This window comes from Apostichopus japonicus, chromosome 15 (assembly GCF_037975245.1).
Source record: "Apostichopus japonicus isolate 1M-3 chromosome 15, ASM3797524v1, whole genome shotgun sequence".
Classification (NCBI taxonomy): domain Eukaryota; kingdom Metazoa; phylum Echinodermata; class Holothuroidea; order Aspidochirotida; family Stichopodidae; genus Apostichopus; species Apostichopus japonicus.
This window is the reverse complement of record NC_092575.1, coordinates 19101128-19122870: the sequence shown is the minus strand read 5'-3', so window position 1 is coordinate 19122870 and position 21743 is coordinate 19101128. Positions and strand designations below refer to the sequence as shown.

Here is a 21743-nt window from a genome sequence, read left to right as displayed (position 1 = left end):
AATGTCACATTTTGGTGTCCAAAATTAGGCCAATTTTTGCAGTAAAACTCTCATAATTTCGCATCCAACCAATGTATGGTTGAATAACTTCAATGATATCTGATGGTTTATTGACACCACCATTGAAAAGGGAAATACAAGCAAAGGGGTATGATGAATGGAAATTTCAGCAAAATGAAAAAAGGGACATAAAATCTCTCCAGTATCAGATATATGCTTATATAGAATGTCTGTTTGTTGCTAAGAGCACTTTCAAAGACACTGACAATGTATATTATACATTATGTTTGGTATTTATATTTTGAGAGTCAGTGCACTTTTCCATTGTTTAGCCCCAATTAAAGTAATATTCAGAGTGGATACACCTTGCTTTGTGCTTAATTTTGAGCCCAAATTTGGATCATCCTTAAACGTATGTTTGTCATCATTATTATCCCTAAAATTCGCGAATTTCGGCATTGAGAAATCTGCAAATAAATGAATGTGAATTCCTTCTAACCTCTATGTCAAGAAGCATTTATTTGTTATTAGTTCATTCTTGCCCTGCAATGGGATTATTAATCTGAGAGTCTGAGATACAATAATCACCTTTAAAGGAGTAGTGTGTATACAGTAGCTTCTTAACAAGCCTGAGACCATATATAATCACCTTAAAGGAGCAGTGTGTATCATCATTAAAATGAACAAAAAGGAAGACCTTTCCACACTGTGTCATTATTTGTAGCGTTTACACTATGGTTGGCCCATATTGGAATTATTATTATTATTATTATTATGGTTCCTTATATAGCGCAAATACTATAGCATATATATATTCATATGCGCTTTACATGAATAGCTCCCTCATATGAAGAGGTGCATGAAAGTGTGAGGTACAGAATGGCAGGTATTACCCTAACTTATTGACAAGAGTTGGTTTAACAGACGATGCCTTCTGTTGTGTGACATCAAGTATTGTTAGATCTTTGTGATATGCATGGGAAAGTTTTACAACCTTTTGTCGAGTGCATGGGATATTTTTTTGGTTATGTGGATGTGGACATACAGTTTTTATTATGATTGGTGAAAGGAAGCATGCATCAAAGGTTACAGCCTGACTCACTGTAGGCTGTTTTCTATATGTTCATAACATTTAAGTTTCCCTCTTTCAAATACTGTTACGTGACTACACAGTACTGAAATTTAAACGAAAACATGATTGTTTCTTGTAACTATTGTCACAACAAAAAAATATTCAAATATTTAACACACCTAGGACCAGATACATACACCGCCTTTGATGTCGTTGTGGTAGCTGTAGTAGGCATAGCCTTCTTTGTATTTAATTGTTTGCCAACACCCAGAGGTGGTTTACTATTCTGCACACAAACCAAAATGAATAGTAGGCTATTGAAGGGGGGACTTTTGTACTTGACAAAAGAAACTGCTTAGGTATTTGCTGAAATGGTGATATTATGATTAAGAATCGATCTTTACACATTCCTGTCTACATTTCTATGACAGCATTGGAAATTGCATAGTATTAAGTAAATTTGTGACAATCTTCTTTTTGTGGGGGGAGGGGGGGCCTCTTCTATTTATGGGAATAGGTACAAACATTTTGATGTTGTGGTCCATAGATTGGGTCCATAATTTCAGTGTGGCCCAAAAGACAAAAATATTTTATGTACATGTATTTATATCTGAGAAAATGCAAACAGCACAGATCGCTGTATATATAGCAAAGAATAATTGGATGTTATTGGCAGTTGCCAGTAGGCCAATCCTTTTTTCATTTAACATTTGTGACAAACAATTATCAATTCCCATGCTTCTAAAACTATGGTTTGACAAGTTTGGTTGCAACCTGGCAAGCAGAAAACTATATTTGAATGGTTAACAGTGTTTCTCGGAAAATCTGACAGTCAGCTCACTACTTGTCAAAAATGTGGATTTTCCCACCTCCCCCCCCCAATTTTTTTTTATAAATTAGGTTATATTTCGGGGGATTTTTATGCCTCACAAATGTCTGGGTTGTGGCTAGCCCCGGGATACCACTGTTACAGGATTCACCAAGGAAAAAACCTCAACTATGAAGCGCCTTTGAACAACTGTTGTTGATATTGGCGCTGTATAAATGTTTTCTGATTGGTTGCTTGATTGAAGAAAGCAATTTCTGTTAGTTTCCTAGTTTTGTGGCCAAAGTTAACCATTGTGTGGACATAGTTCACAAAGTTGTAGAAGCTTTGAAAGCTCTACTTTCTTTTTATTTTTACATAATCCTGAGCTGATGGCCATGTCTCAGTCTTGTGGACTTCCTTGTTTGTCTTTTATACCTAGCCTGGATAAGTTTAAAGAAATAAGTCAGTTATCAGATTATCATCAGATTATCATCATTAAGATAGTTTATCCATTGGAATTAGTTAGCAAGTTGCCAGGTTTCAGTTTTCAGGTAAACCTTTGTTTAAGTGCTTTAGCTTGTTTCATTTCCATAACTTCTTTTATTTCACCTGATGTCTGCTCCTCCTTCCCTTGGTACCCCCCCTTCACCCCAGGGCTACTCTCCTTTCCACACAAAAGTTGACAAATTATTCATTAGTAGCATAACTAAAGAGATCTTCTTGTGACCAAAGTTTCTGTAGCAAAATTTGCTAGAAATCTGTCAAAGTCCCATTCATATTGTATTGTGAAGATGTCAATTTTTTGGAAAAATTTGTATTATTTCTCAATTTACATCTGGCATCAGATTCGAGAGTGAATTGATGTCATTAGTACGGCGATTGAGCTGTAAAATGATCTGTTTAATTAAGCTCTGTAAAAATTTTCCGACATTCATTCACAACCTGGGAAAATATTATTTCCACAAAACAGTAGCATTTTGATGAAATTCTAAACTAGACAGAGCTCCAATTTTTTTTTATATAGCTAAGAGAAAATTCCAAAATGTGTCAAGTTTCAAGGGATAAATCAATAAGAAGATTTGAAGAGCTGTCTACTGTCTAGACTGACCACATCACAGACCATAGAGTTATTGAATGTCATTCATTTCCTGGAGTCAATTTAAAGATTTGCCCCAGTCCAAAATAGGTTTACATTCAATCAAACACATATCTTGAGTTAGGGATGAGATGAGATGGGGTTTTTCTCTCAACTAACAGAGTGGAATATATATTTTTTCTCTTCAAAATAATATTGATATTGTCTCTCGCAAATAATATCCCTTTAAATCCCTTCTCATCCTTCTCATCGTCATCCTTCCTTGTCCTTAGTTTCACTTAAAATTTTGAGGTTTTTACATGTGAGTCTCACTGACAATGATCTATTATCTTGCAGTCCGTTCGTATTTATTCAGACAATTGTACCGAGGGTTCCTAATTTATTTTTCCACTCTCCGAACACTTCCTCTTCTGTTCAAGTTGTGAACTGCGGTCTCGTGATGGTCGATCAGGTGACATTGAAGTTGACGTAATCCCTGCTTTAATTAGTCGTCCTCGAAACCAAAGGGGGAAATGTGTTTCTTTTATTTATGAATAGACTTCTAATTGCTGTTGATTATCCACCTGTCACTGCTGACAATTTTAGCAAAGTTAAACTTGAAAGCCGAAGTGGTGTATTTCCCCCATTGTCCGGCCGAAATTGTCTAGTTCCCCAGTGTTTCTAGCAAGACTACCAAAACTTTCAAATATAGTCCAAGATTATAGTACAATTTTAGTAAAACTAATGAGGTACTTAAAGGTACTTTTGTAAAAGTTATTGTTGCGTTGTTTTATCAAATAGAATGGTTACCCTGTGATGTATGTACTGTAGCTGCAGCATGTATTCGTATACCTTGGTACAATCGTAGTCTCGGTTTTGTCAGTTGTCGGTGTATGCTTTCCATGGCAATGACATAAATTGCTTCCATTTTAAATCACGGCACCCACATGTTTCCAGATGTTACAACTTACAACATGAGTATGTGCAGCAATGATAAAACTAAATAGTTGCTGTTAAAGTACTGTAATTAAAACAAAATGCAGAATGACCATGTGAGAATGGAATTTACGTCAAGAGCACAGCAATTTTTAGATATTTATGACACATCCTCCCCCTCTCCCACCCCCCCCCCCACCCCCTCTTGCATGGTATTTTAAGTATTTTCTTCTTTTGCTAATAGAGCTGGCACTGCAAAAACAAAACAAGATTTTCTTTTTATTTCTTAATTTATTCCTTCTAGGTCTGCAAAAAGTTGATATACAGAGCAATATCATACCTCAGTAAGAGAGGTGAAAAACCACCGAGCATGCTCAGTTAAAAGATATTATATATTCAGGGCCCCTGACAAAGGGGTTGGAGGGGGAAGGCAGAGGAAAATGGACCACCTGATCATTTTTACAGCTAGGTGGTTTTCAGGCTGGCGTGTTGTTCCCAGAGTGATCTATTTCACCACCACTGCATGTTTATCCGAATCTTCCCCCTCCCTTACCTCCCCCCCCCTCTCCCCAGTCCCTTTCCTAATATTTCCAACATTTTTGTCAGGTTCCTGATTCTACACATCACAGGCAGCTGAATAACTTAGACTTGTAATTGACCTGGAAAGGGGGATGTTATCAACAAAACAACATTGACAGGTAACCGAAATTCAAACTCCTGCACTAGCACATATCCTTAGGAAATGTACTTGATTGTGAAAGAGATACACAAAGTAAAAAATGAATTCTTTTGTGCATGGATTCATTTTTCTTTGCAATGTATGCAATACTAACCTTTCAATCATTGCCACTATGCGATAATGAGGTGTCTGAAGAGCCAATGGATGTCTTAGTCGGCAAGTTTGCTAATTGCAGTTTTTGTAATATATTATATTCTATTATTATGTTATAATATTATATGATATTTTTTTATGATATAATTAAATGAAACAATGGAAAACTGATGGGGGAAATTTTAGACAATGAAAAAGAACAAAGAAATTGATGGCTAGAGAATAAAATTTGGCATTCAATTATTCTTTTTATACTTATAAATATAGATATATAGAAATCCATTCCCTGCCCTTTTCTAGGTTGGTATCCATTGAAACTTGAACGTTGATCCCTGGTAACAAAATATTAAGCAAGGTACAGTGGCTTCCATTCCCCCCCCCCCCCAGAAATGAAATGGGCATATAGGAGGGCTGGATAGCTCAGTTGGTCGGGCACGGGGCTCAGTGGTGGAGCTAGGGGTATTGGTCGGGGGGGGCGAGAATGGTCTGTAGGGGCGCTTTTGACACTATCTAAGCAGAGCGCCACCACAGGTTGGCGCGGAGTGTACAAAAACTTTTTGAGTAAAGATTCTCCCTAGATTGCCAGAAATGACCCTTTCCGGGCCTTGCTAATTTGCAGATAAACAAAGAATAAATAGGTGTCATCGCCAACAAAATGTGACAAATGTCGATAGGTTGATGAGAGCGCAATGAAAAAGTCAATAATCGCGAATAAGTAAAAAGTGGTAAAAAGCTGAAAAGGGCGCCAGCAGTCCATTTGAGTCCGTCAGGGGGGGGCATCCGCCCCTCCCTGACTGTATGGACGCTCCGCCACTGACCGGGCTTGTAACCCAGAGGTCACTGGTTTAAATTCCTTTCTTAATAAAGTTCCAAGGTGGGTTACTCTGCTGCACCCAGTCCACATTGGACACCTATCAACCTGGGATCCTAATCCATCTCTTAATCTCCTCCAGTCCCTCCACTATCTTATGGAATGAAAAGAAAAAGAGTGAAAAGTTTTTGAAGCCAGAAATTGATTGGGCTGTCTTAACATCTCAGCCATGATCTAAAGACCAAGAGAGAGATTTATTTTCTGAAGTCTACAGAAAGTACCCACTGACAATTTTTAACCCGAGACCCATTGTAGGTTTATACAATTATTTCTTTCAAAAGAAAGGATTCCTTGTCTGCTTTGAGTCTGTCATCCTTTGTTGGTTGTGGGGGCTGGGCAATACAATTAGTGCTGGAGGCCCTAACCAGGGACCAGTTTTTTTCCTTCAATCCTTCGCTACGGTATAAAATAGTTAAAATTACTGTTTGATCTCCTATAATACCATTTTTTTTTTTTCAATTTTGCGGTATAGTTGGTTTTGGGGGATAATTTGTGTTTGTTTTATCCTGGATAGACAAATAATTTTCTTTTGATATTTATTAAGTAAATTTTTTTTGTTTTGTTTTTTGTAATGGAGATAAAATTTCTGTCATTTTGCAGAATAGTCGTTTTTGGGGGTGATTTGTATGTTGTTCTGGGTGGACTAATATTTTTCTTTCAAAATTTATTAAGTTAGTTAACTTTCTTTATTGCTCTTTATATCTTTCTTTTTTTCTTTCAGTAACTAGTAGTAGTTGATATATCATTTCTGTCATTTTGCAGAATAGTTGTGTGTTTTTCCTGGGTAGACAAATATTTTTGAGCCATGAATATCTTGAAAGGATATTATTTCAAAACCATAATATTGTTTGTGTTGTAATTTAAATGCATTGTGGCTATTTTGTATTAATCGTCATAAATGTAAAATTATCATGTCAATGTAGAATGTTGCATTAATGGTCAAGAGAACAGGCTTTTATTTCTATGACCATTTTCAAGGCAGTCGTTAACTATTTGCATGGTAACATTATACCCGACATCCAACTAATTTTCGTACAAAAATGAGGGCAGAAATTATTGTTATAATCATATGAATTTGTAGAGCTACAGTAGTTTTCCCAGCTGCTTTGCAAGTTTTGGGTAAAAACACAAATTATTCATACTTGATAGTATGTCATGTAGAACATTGCTTTCATTTTCTTGAAGGGAATTTCACGGGGAAGCTAAAGGAAGCAAAGTTTGTAAATGTTTGTCCCCAGAAATGGAGCCAAGTTGCTTTACAAATGAAGTGTGTAATGATAATCAAGACATTTCTTGAACAATCTGTTCAGGAAGGAAGCAACAAAGTGTAAATCCACCAACTTCAACAGTCATCAATATTATTCCCTAAAAGTTTATCATGCTATAATTGCTACAATTCTACAAAAAACCTGTCCTAGTTTCGTGTAGCGATTGATACTCTTTTCTGGATGGAAGGTTGGACAAAAGTGGGGTTGGGTTGGAATGCTAGAGAACAGTCTTCATGTTCAGTGGTGTGGAAACTTGGATTAAAATCATTACTTTGAAATGTTTGTGAGGTGTGAGGACCATGCATGTCCTCTTTGATCCCCCACCCCCCCCCCCACACCCACCTCTGTCTCCCAGTGCAGGATCTCTGTGACAGTCAGCAATGTTTATATTAAATTACTTTGATGTATATGTCACAATGGGGCAAAATGCAAATGAGGGTAGCAGTAAAATATATCTTGAATTCATATATGTGCTTTCAAAGACCATTGTTTGATTTGCTAGCATATTTGAGGAACCAGTCAATGAGTGACCTTCAAGCAGTGGGTGCAAGCCTATATAACCCTAGCTCCAGTAGTCTCCAAACAAGTAAAACCCTGGCAGTAAATTCACCCAAATCAAAGTTACATAGATACTCTATGGGGGCAAAGCTGGTAACCTTTCAGCTTGTTCTATTGAAAGTTCCATTTAATTTTTTTTTTTATAAGTCTTTATAACAAGCAAGCTTTGTGTAACTCTTTGAATCAAACATTGAGGAGGGTTAGTCAGGGTTAGACTACCCTACATTGTTAAAATTCCCCACATTTTTGTCAAGATCTACGATATAGCCTTTACAGTTTTGTTCCCTGGGACTACACATTCTCTCCCCTATGTTGCAGTATAGACAGGTCTACAACGAATGGGTTAGGTTTTAATAGCCTGCACTCCCTTATATGAGGCTTAGCAATCGGGAGGTTTCGGGTTCGATTGCCGGCCGGGTCATTATAGTAAGGTGGGTTTTTCATCCAAGAGCAATCTACGGTTTTCCCATCAGAAATGACTTTCAAACTTGAAAAGATTCCAAATTTGAGTTTAAATGTTGAATTGGAAGCCACCTGAAGTGTAAGTTGTAATCCATAAGCCCTTGCAGGTTTCTCCCACATTTGTGGTCGCTTAAGCGTCGTAAAAATAACAGCGGCTTATTCTTCTTATTATTATTATTATTATTGTTATATTACTTGTTTCCTTTCTTTCTTGTTTTTCTCTCTTTTAATTGCAATTTTGGAAAAAGTTTGTTCCATTAAATTTTCAACAATTATAACAAGTAAGCTTTTATGTCGAAATCCCCGTCTAGTTGAACACTACTTTATTGTCTGGGAATAACATGAGAGTCTGTGGAACCCCCAGAAAGTCATTTCCAAGACTTGTAGAACATTCTAATAGATTAGAATTGGCAGTAACACTAATGACCTATAAAACATAATTTTGTGGGGTATCTGGATATCACAACCATATTACTATTTTTTTTAAATATTTTTTTTTTATTAGAGGGGGTGGGGGATGGGACCAGGCTCCATGTAATCCACTCTCATCCCCTCCTACGCCACCACCCAAGTAGCATCCTTGTGCAAGGTTCTATAGTAGATGGTAAGACTAGACTGACCAATTTCATTTCATCTATATGTGTCTCACATCTTGCATTTAATTTTCACAATAATCAATAATAGGGGGTAAGAAGAGAGTGATTGAAGAGACTTGATGAAGTGCCTTACTCCCTATAATTAAAGTATTAGAAAGAAATATTACAGTATGTAAAAGCAATATAACCCCCCCCCCAAATAGAACAACACCCCCACCACCCCGTATACTCTATCCCAACACACAAATGCCTGACCAAAAACTACCCATCCACCACCATTCCCATCACAACTGAGTTACCAAGATAGCCAGTTTCAAAGGTGTCTGCTCAAATGACATTTGTTGAGGGCTACTCTGGAAAGCAGTGCTTCTGCACTGAGCAGGACTACCCTCATGAAAGATGACAATAATAAAAAATAATTAAAAAAAACATAGAAACATTAGTTGATAAGAGTAAATTAAAGAAACATAAATGTGACAGATGATGGACACCAGATAAAAAAATTAAAAAAAGGGAGAAAAAAACAACTTAGTCAAAGAAGATTTATTCATGTGGTGATGAGTGTTCATACTTGGCCAGGCATTTTTTGTTTATAAATCTTGTATATATATTTTGTTGGAGCTGACTGAGCCTGTCGTCAGCCGGTACTGCAGGGGTGACTAATTCACACCCTGTCACATGCAGAGACTAATAATAGTCACTTTATAATCTCTGACAAAGAGACTTGTTTAATAGAGAAGTAGAAAATCTACAAAATAAACAAATCAAACAATAACATCATACTAGGAATACTTGGTACCTGGTGCAACTCATATGGAAGCCTAAGCCTGTATTATTGGTGAAAATGCAGTATCACAGTGAATCACTAAGGCAAGTTCTAGGTAAAAATTGCCGAGTCGTACCGATCCCCCGGACAATCCCTCAGTCACGGCCGACTTGATATTTAAGTAGACGACAGTTTCAAGAGCATTGTTCACATTTGAGAATGCAAGGAGCATTTGGGGACCTCTTTCTGCTCGGAGAGGCAATAAAAACAAACCGCTGATGCGTCAACATTTGAGAACCCGAGGTGGATCGACGACGAACAGAGAACAATAAGCTATCACAGAAAGGTCACGACGATTGTTTTATAACGCACTGTGAGGGCTTTGTTCTGTATCTTTGTATATTACTCTTGTGCCGGTTTATGAGAAAATGGTGAGGTCAAGTAACCCAAGATCAGGAGTCCCCCAATCTTGATCCTCAATCTTGATCCCCTGATCTTGATCCCCTTGTGGGATCAGGATCCTCCTCGAAAGGAAGATAAGATCACAGCTTCTGATCCTGAATACGCAAGCATCCACCCTACAATCTTGATCCACCCTTACTGGGTCAGATCCTCCTTCTATGTATGTATATGTGTGTATTTTAGATCCTCCTGCAAGCAGGAACTCGCGAAGAAGCCATCATCTGCTTATCAAAGCCGCAAGCTGACCGAAGTCAGTCTCGTAGATTCATATTTTAACATCCATGATAATGAATTGTCAATTGTCAACAACTCTGTAACTGGACGACATACTGTACATTAATCTTGTAGTGACTCCAACTCGGGACCTTATGATTGACAGGTACCGGCGTTAACCACTGAGCTATTCACTCATCCTTGAGTTCTCAAATGTGAGATAGGTTTTGTTGTAGAAGTTCAAAGAACAGGCTGTTTGGTCATTTTCCTGCTAAAAGCTTCAGAAACCTTCCATTAAACAGTTTGGAAGTGTGCATCAGAAGAGACACAAAATTAAAAAAATTCATCTATAATATAGCCCCAATTTTTCTGCTAGAAATTGCATAATGTTTCCATAGTAATCTTCTGGTGGTTTGATCTCCATCTTGTTAAATCATTATCAGATATTGAGAAATGTTAATTTAATAATTTAGTTGGCAACATTTTTCTGTTAAATTATTCCTTTGCCTTCTGCTTTCTATGTATCTCTCTTCGTTTTTTTTATTCAACTTTCGAAACTTTTTTAAAATCCCAAACTGCAATTTCAATCATCTGGGTTTACTTCAAAGACAGTAAGCTTGATTTGAGTTTAGTTTGTGAGCCACTTTGTGGTTCCTGTTTTGCCACAGGTTACGTGATTGACAGTTCTTAGGATTGACCAGAAGGGTGTGGTAACTTATTAGCTAGGTGACAGGATCGTTTCTGCTCTGCCATTGTCATATCTGGTTCGAATTATAGTCATTGTTTGCAAACATTTGCTGAACAAAACACACGATGAGCGCACTTCTTGTGAATAATCTTTACAACCACACTTACAAATTGGATGACTATATCTTTAAACACTGTCAATACAGTGACAACACTACAAGAACAAAACGATTAGACCGCTGTTGTCTTGGTATGTACCGTGACTTGGCATCTATAAGGGTTCTGTGGTGTTTGTGTAATGAAGGATGAAAATTTTGAGTATCGTATTGATGTTTTAATGTCTGATTAACTACATGTTGTCAGTAGCTTTCGTTGAATATCTAAGAGTTTCAAGAAAACGTTGATGTAATTGTGTCAAAGTTTTTCCCCCTGAAATATTATGAAAGAATGGTGTCTTTAAGAAAATCCTTGCTTCTGTCATTGGGTCTAGAACCCAGTGGAATCCAACTCGCACGATTCGGCCGATCAACTTCCTCTACAGTTAAAATGTCTCAGGTGGTTATTTGATCTGGGTAAAAGGAAAACACGTTTGTTATATGTATGCATGTTGTTAAATCATGAGTAATCAACAGTACACAGTCTCATACATATCAGATATGGCTTAGAGCACATCAGGAATTTAGTAAAAAAATTGTAGGGTGGGTGGAGGGGAGGGGTGTGTTCTATCTATGTTGGCTTGGATTTACCAAGTTTTCAACAAAACTGTCCGAAGTTTTAGGTATTTCCAGCAAATTGTGATAATTACCAAAAACAAATTGTTTTAACAATTTTTCAAAAGTAATTTGGCTAAATATCTACTCTAATTGGATTATGGAGAGGCAAATTGTCAATATTAGTCCTTTAACCATTGGGATCTTACGTTGAGGTTGAATTTTTAACTTTAAATATGGCAGGCACTGCTAGCCTGCGGAGATAAATTTCTATCATTTGATCTTGATGCTGAATCTATGAAGGTGATATTCTAGCTGCAGCTCCTGCAGCTTGCTTTTATTTATAATTATTCTTATTTTTTTGGACATGGTCCTTTATACAGTAAAGAGTACAGTCAGTGTACAGATGTATATTTGTGTAACGTACAACATGGTTCACTCATGGTTATTGATTAACGTCCAGAAATAGCTAAATCTGTTAAATTGGATCTATCCACCCAATATGAAGTTGTAAGCTAGAAACCATTCTGCCCCCCTCCCCCACCCACATGTGCCTGCTTTAGTGTACTAGTAAACTTGGTGCCTTCGAAGCTAATAGCTGAATGCAGGTACATGTATTAGGTCTTGAATTTAAATTTTGTAACCTGGAGAGACTGCAAGGTTGTCTTGTGATATTTTATTTTACAACTTACCATTTGATATTTTTAGCATTGATCTGTTTGCCTTTTGCCTTTTTTTTAATTTTTTTAATTTTTTTTTCATTTTCCAGAACTGGTTCAGCAACTGTTATTGGTGACCAGGATTTTGGCAACCAACAATTCCAACATATATTGTCATCAGATTCTGGACTATCTCTGACCAAGCCAACAAACCCAAAGGCTCATGGGAAGGTCAAAGTGATGCTTGGAGATCGCTGGGGTCTCCTTTAAGATGAGTAACTCAAAGGGGGGAGAAAAAGGGGGGTTGGGCCATGACGGGGGAAAGGGGAAAAGGGAGGGGGAGATAAAAGTGCACATTGATTTTTATATTAAGGGATATGGGAGTGATTAATTCTCTTGATCCTGTTTTCTTATTTATGTGAAATCATTCTCCAACAATAGTCAATTTTTACAGATCTGCCCCCCCCCCTCCCCCTTAGGTATAGTTGGATAAGCTTACATAGTTGTGTAAGTTTTGATATGATGTTACTTTCAGTTATAATATGAATCATCTATTATATTAACTATAAAGTGTCAAGGAGGAAGGTTCATGAAGTGTTTCAGTATATGTGCAGAGTAAATAATATGACCAGAGGTGGAGTCACTAGTTGACTCAACTCGAGTCATGAAAAGGACTGTCCGACAACAAAAGTTCAACCATAACCTTGAGCTAATATATAAAAAGACCCGAAAAAAGGAAGGGCTTTTCAATTTGATAATGATATGTACATATCTTTACGGGTTTTGTATTTTACTATTGCTCTTTACTCTGTTTCTATTTTCTTTAATTGTGCTTCCTTTCTTCTTATCTGTCACTTGTGTAGTAAATCAAATGACAAAACACTGGAACATTTTTATTAAAGTAAGAAAAACTGTTTTCAGACCAAAATCTCATATCAATAAAATCTCATTAGCTTGACTTGCCCAAGAATTATTTTTCAAATAGAGGAGTAAAAAAGTCCCAGAATTTTCCATGTTGGGTTTCAACTGTGCACATGTTCTACACTGCTATACGAATAGTATCCCGATGACAGAATGTTGAATTATGAATCAAGTCTGTTAATTGCTTAATTATGAACCATAGTTTGGCGGAGAAAAGATTGAAACAAGCATCTTAATAGCTTGTTCAATAGTAGTGTGATTTTGGAGTTTTGCTCGGTAGTTTAAGTAAAATTGGTAACCAAATTCAAAAAGTTGCTTTCTGAGGTCAGCCAGTTGGGACACATTCCTCATGCTAATACCTCTCTCAGCAGTCCTCCCAATGATCATGCTTCAAAGCACTCATATTGAAAGACTTACATACAGTTCCTAACCTTTATCTGACAAACACATTATATTCGTACTGCTCATACTGACACTTCGAGTGCTCTGAAGCGGGACGTGACAGTACAGGAAAAATTGTCCCAATTTGGGGGGGGGGGGGGAGCATTAAGTTATCACAAACTTTTCAGCTGAAGGACTGTAATATGGTACAGGTGAAAGATTAAAAGCATTGTCAGGTTTGGATTACTCACTCTTGTTGTTACAAGGCGTTTTACAAATATGACAGATAATGGATATAAAATTGTGGTAGAAATCTGACTGATTCGATGACTGATGTAACTAAGGTGGATTCCGTCTGGGCTGGACAGAGTATGATTAAACAGGAGTTAACCTTCCCGATGAATTACTATTTTAAACCACAAAGTATTTTGATTTTCTTATATTAAAGAATCTCAACATGGCCACTGTCTAGTTTTCACATTTTAATTGATGACATGTTAATAAGCTATATTGCTGAGCACTACTAACATAATGGGCAAAGAGTACTATATGTTTGTCTTGATTTCGGTTTCTATATAATAGTTTAGTATTATCATAAAGAAATATGAATAATAATGAAGTAGCTTATCATGTATTTGTGAAAGGATAAACATAATCAGAGTAACATCATTATTTAGCACGGAGTGAATAAACAAAAATAGAAAAAAAACGAATGTTACAGGGGAAGGAATAAAAATCTTGTTTGAGCCAAGGCCCCCTCATAAGACTTTGCAACACTTAAAGATTCAATACGTGTTTGCCGATGAATTTCGGAAAACAAATTTCTGAAGCAGATTCAATGTTTCTTCTTCTAAATGCACTCTGACCATGTTGGTTTAACAGAGAAAAGCTTTCGCAATCAAAAGAAAGATATTTATTTTCTGCTGCCCTTATGGCGCGAACGATTTACCCAATTCCATGGAGGAAACGTCTGAAAACACCTCTCTATTCATTGCAATGGAAAGGAAATGACACAATTTTGAAAGCTACATCGATCAAAAGAAAGATACTATTCAAGAGAACCTACCACAGGCTAGCCACGAAAATGAGAGTAGTCCTAGACCTAACGGTCATAAACAAAACAGAGAGATTTGATTGGCGCATGATCTGTTAGGCAGGGCTTGCAAATTTTGATACAAGTTTGTAGAATCTACGGACTGGTTAATAAATCTGGCGAATTTTATTCAGCTCAAAATGTTTAACGACAGATAACTCATTAAAAATATTGAATATTGATATGGAAATTGCATAGAACGGTGTCATTTTCACTGAGCTTTTAGTGCAGTTAGCTGGAAAGGTCAAAGTTTAAATTTGGCAAACACGTAGAAACGGTACTGAGACTTTAACCCCTGGTCATTGGTAACTTGTCACATCCACACACCAAAGTGTGAGCATGTCAAACAGATACCTCCTGGGGCACTACAGTGCACTATAAGGCTGAATGTGTACCAGTGCATCTGATATTTTGAGTCAATTTTGATAAATTTCTCCATGCTTATTCGATGATACTAAAATAACATAATAATAATAATAATATAATTCATTGGTCTGACGAGTCGAGTTTCGTTACAAAAAGTGAAGTAAGAGTTTAAAAAAATACTCATTTTTTTTTTTTTTTCCATATGAGTGACATTACTATGCGAATGGCTCCGGAAAATGCAATGTTCAGAAGAAAACTGAATTTATAATTATTTTCCCGATAATAAAGCCATTATTTGACAAAAAACTCTAAAGGCGTTGCCTTATCTGTTTCTTCGATTCCTTATCTTATTTCAAGCTATACTTTGTAAAGTTTGCTAAAAAAAATCCCACCAAGCTAAAAAATCTGCTTTATCATTTTAGTAGTAGGCGTTTATTGAGCTACTTGGAAATAATTCAATCACCTACGTAAGCAAACGTTATTTGATCAAATTTCCGTTTCTTTGTCCTGAAATAATATTGCATCTCTCTATGCGCATATTTCTGTATATTTTTCTCGGTAATGAACTTATTATCTACTAGTATTTTGCAAGTTGGGACAAAAGCACAGCACTTTTCTTTTTTTTTTAATTGCGATGACAGCAAAAGTTGTAGTGTGTATGGCATTGTATGTTTGGCAGATTTTGTTTTTCTTTATTACAATGATACATCCAAGCATATAGTTACCTACTGTTTGGTAAGAATGGGATTTTTTTATCTTAAAGCAGCATTTTGCGTTTTGTCGCTGTTTTCCACTTGTTTGACAAGTCCATCGAGTTTTTTACTTATATCAATCACAAAACAGCAAATTAAGATATTAGCCAAGTTTTTTCCATGCCAAAAGCGTTAATTGGCGAGTAATTCAGGTCATTTGCAGATAATGGGAAAAGTGTCCTCCTGCAAATTACACATTTAATATTAATCGCTTACAGTTCCCCCAACCCACTAGTTTGAATTCAACCAATCAGAGATGCAGGTTTTTAGTTATGAGCCGTTGCTAAAAATAGATTCAAAACGCCTAGTTGGTAACTTGGTACAACCAGCGAGCTGGTACTCTAACAGCTCCCTGGTACAAATGCCATAGATAATCTACACAAATCAAGCATGGTGTTGTATTACATATTAGTCAATGACGTTTGTAGCTTTTAAATATTCATATTATGGGCGAAGTTTATTTGGATCCCAACGGAAAATACCTTCAAGAAAAACAAAGTTGAAAGTTGTAAATTTTTCCACTTTTATGCCACCATTTGAAGTAAGATTTGAATAGATAAGCTAGTTATGTATGTCATGGCATCGTGGAATCAGTGAGGTTGAGAAAAACCATAGAAAAGGATGCAAAATGCCGCTTTAGGAAAATCCTGTACAATGCTCTTTATATTTAATATATTTGTATTAATGTCACAAAAGACGTTGACTAGCTCAAGAATGATTGACTGCCTTCCAATTAGAAGACTTTATTTCATGTATGTCTATTTATAACACAGTTCTTAACCCATTGGTAAGTTTTTCCTTTGCTGTTTTCTTTTAAGTAGATTTATTTCTATGTAATGTTTGTAATCCAAAGATAATCCTCTGTTTTAAATGTTTCTTTTTCCTTGTTAAGAACACCTCTCAGATTTCTGAGTTCAATGGTCTTTCCATTTTACCTGTCTGCAATTCGTTATAACATAAGAAAATACCTTCAATAATATTACTCTTTTTTTTTTATTGCAAAATGAAATTTCTGATATATATTTACGTAAGCATAAAGTGCAATTTCTTTCAATCTTTGCACAATTAGCATTACAGTATGCAAAGGATGAAATTTTTTTATCCAAACATTTTATCCATTTGAAAAATGAATGTAAAGTATTAATTATTGTTGATTATGTATGAAACATGAAACATTAATAAAAACCTATGAATATCCAAAATTTTATCCATTTGGAAAATGAATGTAAAGAATATAATTAATTAGTATTAATTGTTGTTGGTTATGTATGAAGCATGAACCATTAAAAACTATGAATATGCAAAATTGCTGCTGTTGTTGGCTTCGTCATTGTTTATCATTCTGTTTTTGTTTTGACTGACTCAGAATTTCTCATTCTTGTAAAATGATGAAGAACTTCACCAAAACATAAAGATTTGTTTTGTCTGGGTGAGTACATCTTTGAGTGGGCAGCAAGTCCATACCATTGATATTAGTCACATGTAAAATACACCTTTGATAATAATAATATTATGAATTTACAGATATTTTACAAACACAGTCATTTACCACAGTTATTTGTGGTTGCAAAGACACCACCGGAAGCTCTTTGTTGTTTTCAGTTCCCTATTATCTTCTAGTCTGTCCATCCTCAAGTTAATTTTAGTTCCTTTCAAAGGTCATATGTTTTTCATCAAAAAATAATAACAACAAGTCATATTTTATCTGTTCAGTCCTAGGATTGATGCATGGCAGTTACTTTTTTTAATATACTTTTTCTATACTTTTTTTCCATCTGGTCTGGAATCTGACGAATTATTAATTATTACTAAAATTTCAAATTAATCAGACTAAGACTTTCTCACTTATTATGAAGATCAACGGGCAAGTACTCATAACAGTAAATAGATTCGTTTCCTCAAGTTTTCATCGCCCTGACACTTGTCATACTAGGTATATCAATCACATGGGGGGTGGGATGTGGGGGGAGGGGGTGTGGGGAAATAATAAAAACAATCAGCTTTCACTACATTTGATATGAAACTTGACTATAGTCAAGCTAATGACTTCAGTTGGTGGGATTTAAATATCATTAAATCAGACAAAGTAGGTTTAATGTCTTCTTGATATTCTTCAACTTTCCGCACATTTACGACCATTAAGATCCACTCAAATTCATCGTAAGCTTCTACCTTAAAGGAGCATTCTGGTAGTTCTGATTAATACAAAAAAATGGTGGCAATTTTATGCATCTAAAGTCACATCCTTACAGCATGTGGTATGGCAAAGATATGGATTTTCTTCTTCAAATTTGTTTGAAATTTATGAATATGAATTTCTAAATACAGAGAACCATGACAGCTAAACAAACGTTCCAAAAGTATGAAGTCTCAAGGAAACATCGACAAGATGGATACAGCAGAAAATTAAAAGCTTTCGAAGAAATATTTACCGCACTGACATCACAGACCACTCACTGTGGTCCACTCCAGCCAGTGGCGTCGCCAGACATTTCAATCTTGGGAGGAACAGGGGGCACAGCACTTAATTAGGGGGGGCACCATCTTTATTTGTGAATGCCGTCCTGGGGAGGGGTCTAAGGTGAGTGGTGTCTCCCTTTAATTAAGGGTCCTAGATGCAACCTGGTGCTATATTTTGCAACTTGAAGTAACTTTATGTTCAAGAATTGTTCGGGTTTAGTCTGTCCGATATTTATGTTTTTAATTGAGGCAGATGAAGTTTATTGTTTGAATTTTTTTGATTTAACAAGTAAGTATTACGAAACGAAATAATGATGTACAGAAAAGCAAAAGAACAGCGCAAGAGACATCCAAACGGAAACACTGCGTCAAAACATTGACCCGTTCGCCGACGTGTTGGAAGGATTTTTGCTTAGAAAAGTCTCGAAAAAGCCAAAACACAACAAACAAATCTTTACTTGGCTCTGATTGGCGGATTACTGCAGAAACTAGTGAAGACAATACCTATATGAACAATACAGGTTGGGCGGAGGACCATTTACATGCGGTTTGGTGTCACTGTTATGACGGTACAAATCTATTGTCTTTTAATCACTATAGTTGCAAGAAAAGCTTCTCAAGTCATGAGTCATGATTGGTTTGGCATAATAGGTGTCAAATTCAATATAAGCAAATATTGGCCTAAACCTCATGCTTCAACGTAATAATAAACAATGAGAAGTAGAGGAAAAGGTTGTATGGGTGTACGAACCTATATGTAATGTATAGGCCTCTATACAGAACAGTACCAATATAAAAGCCTACATTTCCGTCAAGGGCGGCGGAACCGGGGGGGCACAGGGGGCACGTGCCCCCCCCCCCCCCACTTTTCCTCAGGTTAAAAATGTGCCCTTTTTCTACATAAAAATTGAGGTGTCTCAAGTTAGCAATTAGAGGCCAGGGAACCAGAATGAACACTCGGGAAGGGCCGTTTCCAGCCATCTGAGGGGTTTGTAAAACCAAAAATTTTCTTGTACGCTCCGCGCCAACCGATGGTGGCGCTCCGCTCCAGATATTCGTGCATACAACTTTGCAAATCCTGGCTACGCCCCTGACTTTTAATGAAGTTCTGTGGGTCACACTCAAAGCTATTTCGAATGGAAAAAATTTGTTAAGATATTGACAAGAAATAAACTCTAATTCCTACATTAGCAACTAGCATGATTTCACCTCATTTTGTCTCAAAACAAAACTTGTTCCTTGTTTCCCAATTTGCACATTGGATATTGCAGTGCTAGTATGCATATTTTCCTTGGGGGGGGGGGGGGGGCGTTGATGGAGTGATGTGTATACGCAAATAAGATAATACAATAAGAGTTATAAAGGGTAGTAAATATAAGGCTGCATCAGTCCAATCGAATTTCTGCAAAGTGCCCTTTGATGTCGGTGCCCCCCCCCCCCAGATTAAAAGTGCTTCCGCCGCCCTTGATTTCCGTTCAGCAAAGGTTACCTTAGCAACCACATTATTCCTAGAAAATCTTTCACTACACTATAGATACACACTTATGAAGGGAAAGATTATTGTATTTTATTGAATTGCCTTTATAAAGCCTTTCCATATATTGTTTTTAGTCTTTTGTCGGAAAATTGAACAGAAAATCATTTTTATCGATGAATTTTCATATAAGGCATTTAATTGTCATGATTTAACGGAAAAATGACATATCGGTAACAAACTGATTCATTAATTATTGACGGCCCGTCCGTGACTCCGGCAAATAGTTTCTGCCTCGTAATCAATCCTAATTAATCACATTTAAAGTTCAAACGAACTATACGATTGATAGGAAAAGGCTGATATTTCTACGTATCTGGGTTCTTCTTAGTTTCAATGGATAATATTATGTTCATTTGGAGCAGAACCATCATCATATGTATACCACAGTTGTCCGCAAACAATGGTGCGCGATTTACTTGAGGCTCGCGAAAACTTTTTTTTTTTTTTTTTGCGGGAGCGTGATTTTTTTTTCTCCAGACGTTGGAACATTTCTACAATTTTCTGAACCGGGCAAGATCTATAACAGTTGTTTAAAATTTTTAACAAAATTAAATTAAATAAAAAAAATATTAAAAAAGGACCGGGACATTTTGTTCTGTTTGACAGATGTTATGAATTGTAACTTAGTCATATTATAGGGGCTGCCAAATTTTCATCTTGTGATTTTATATTTCCAAAAGGAATTAACATCTTTCTATATTCCCTTTTGTTTGTTCTTTCGAATTTTTATGGGGTTACAGGAAAAAAAAAACTATTGCATAGATATTGAGTACTGTTGAAAATTTCAATATTTAATCACAACAAATTGGAAAACGAAATCTATAAAGTATATCATGAATAATATATGAAAGAACATCAAAGTACGTGACTTTTTCATAAAATGTCTTTCTCAGTGACTGAATTTCAAAACTCTGCTATATATCAAGTGGATAAAAATACTTTTTTTGTAGCTAAAGGCGGGGGGGGGGGGGGGGAGGGCTGCATGGGGGCGGAGTGTCCATGGAAATTTTTCTGTAGCATAAGATTTAATGATGGTTCCTTTAACATTTTTATGGTTTATAACTATTAGTACTTTTTCGTGATAAGTTTGAGATAAAACCATATACAACTGACTTCTATTGGCCTGCTAAGTTAAAATGTCCTGACAATGTATACATGCACCAAATTTGTTTCAAGATAATGTATATTATCTCATTTGGGTTGTTTTACTACTATTATTGTTATTATATCGTCTTCAATTAACGTTGATCTATTGAATTTTTAGCTATGACGTCATATTGAGTTGTAGTTATGACGTCACCTCCAATTAGTATTGATTCATCGATCAATGAACATTATCACGCCCGGGACAACTATAGTGACTGCTGACGTCACATCGATCGTAAAGCTCAATTGGGACTATACCGTGTCTTGCCACCTTACTACTTTACTTGGGTTGTACGAAACTGCTGTATTAACTGACATGTGATCTTTCGGTGAGGTATATCAATAATTTACTATTGTGTCACTGATGCACCACTTTAAAGTCAAAGAAAATTCGATAATACATCGAAGCCTGCTTACACCATCCCCTTTGTTGGACGTATTGTTCTTGAACAATACACAATTACCTCACGCGGACAGTTTCAACGTAGCCTACAGTATACTGAGGCCCGTACAAGCAAAGTAGAGAGAGGGAAGGGACAGACAACTCACATCAAAGAAACATGAAGTCTTACACAAAACCGTGTTGGTATGGTGACGGTATTAAAGCCACACGGTAACGGTATCCGATGTAAAGGTACTGCGGCTAGTGAGAGAGGTGGACCAGTTTAAGTCGTTTGGTTCTCGTGCCCAGCATCTATCTTGGGTGATTACAGTTTCTTCAAAAGTATTTATGGGCCCGGGTATTCAAATTGGGAGTCGCGACCCTATTTAGGGTCACCAAAGTGTTTTGGAGGGTCGCCAGAATTTGGAAGACACAAACTACATTTTATTTGTTGAAAGAAACGGAAAAAATCTTGAATAAATACTACTTCTCAAGTTACAATAAATCCTTTTCCTCGGTCACAAATTCGCCACGGGGTTGGGTGGAGGTGGGGGTCGCCAAGATGATCAAGGTGGAAATTGGCCCGGCCACCAAGTACAAAGGGTTTTTTTTGGGGGGGGGGGTCGTTTCCTGAGAAAATATTCCATTCGTTTACTATGCTTCTTCCCATGCCGGATCGAATAGTAAGCTTAGATTTCATAATATTGCAGTCTTTCCCCTTTCTTACCTG

General features: G+C 36.5%; 1 protein-coding gene across 3 annotated transcripts in view; it reads left to right on the top strand.

Annotated features, from left to right (window-relative positions):
* LOC139981366 (uncharacterized) overlaps positions 1-16796 on the top strand; it is a 44141-nt gene extending 27345 nt beyond the window's left edge. For all 3 annotated transcript variants that reach the window (XM_071993706.1, XM_071993705.1, XM_071993707.1), the window contains exon 13: positions 12086-16796. In XM_071993706.1, the coding sequence (XP_071849807.1) occupies positions 12086-12245 (160 nt within the window). In that variant the 3' untranslated portion in view covers positions 12246-16796. The remainder of the gene's footprint in view (positions 1-12085) is intronic.
* Positions 16797-21743: the final 4947 nt, after the last annotated feature.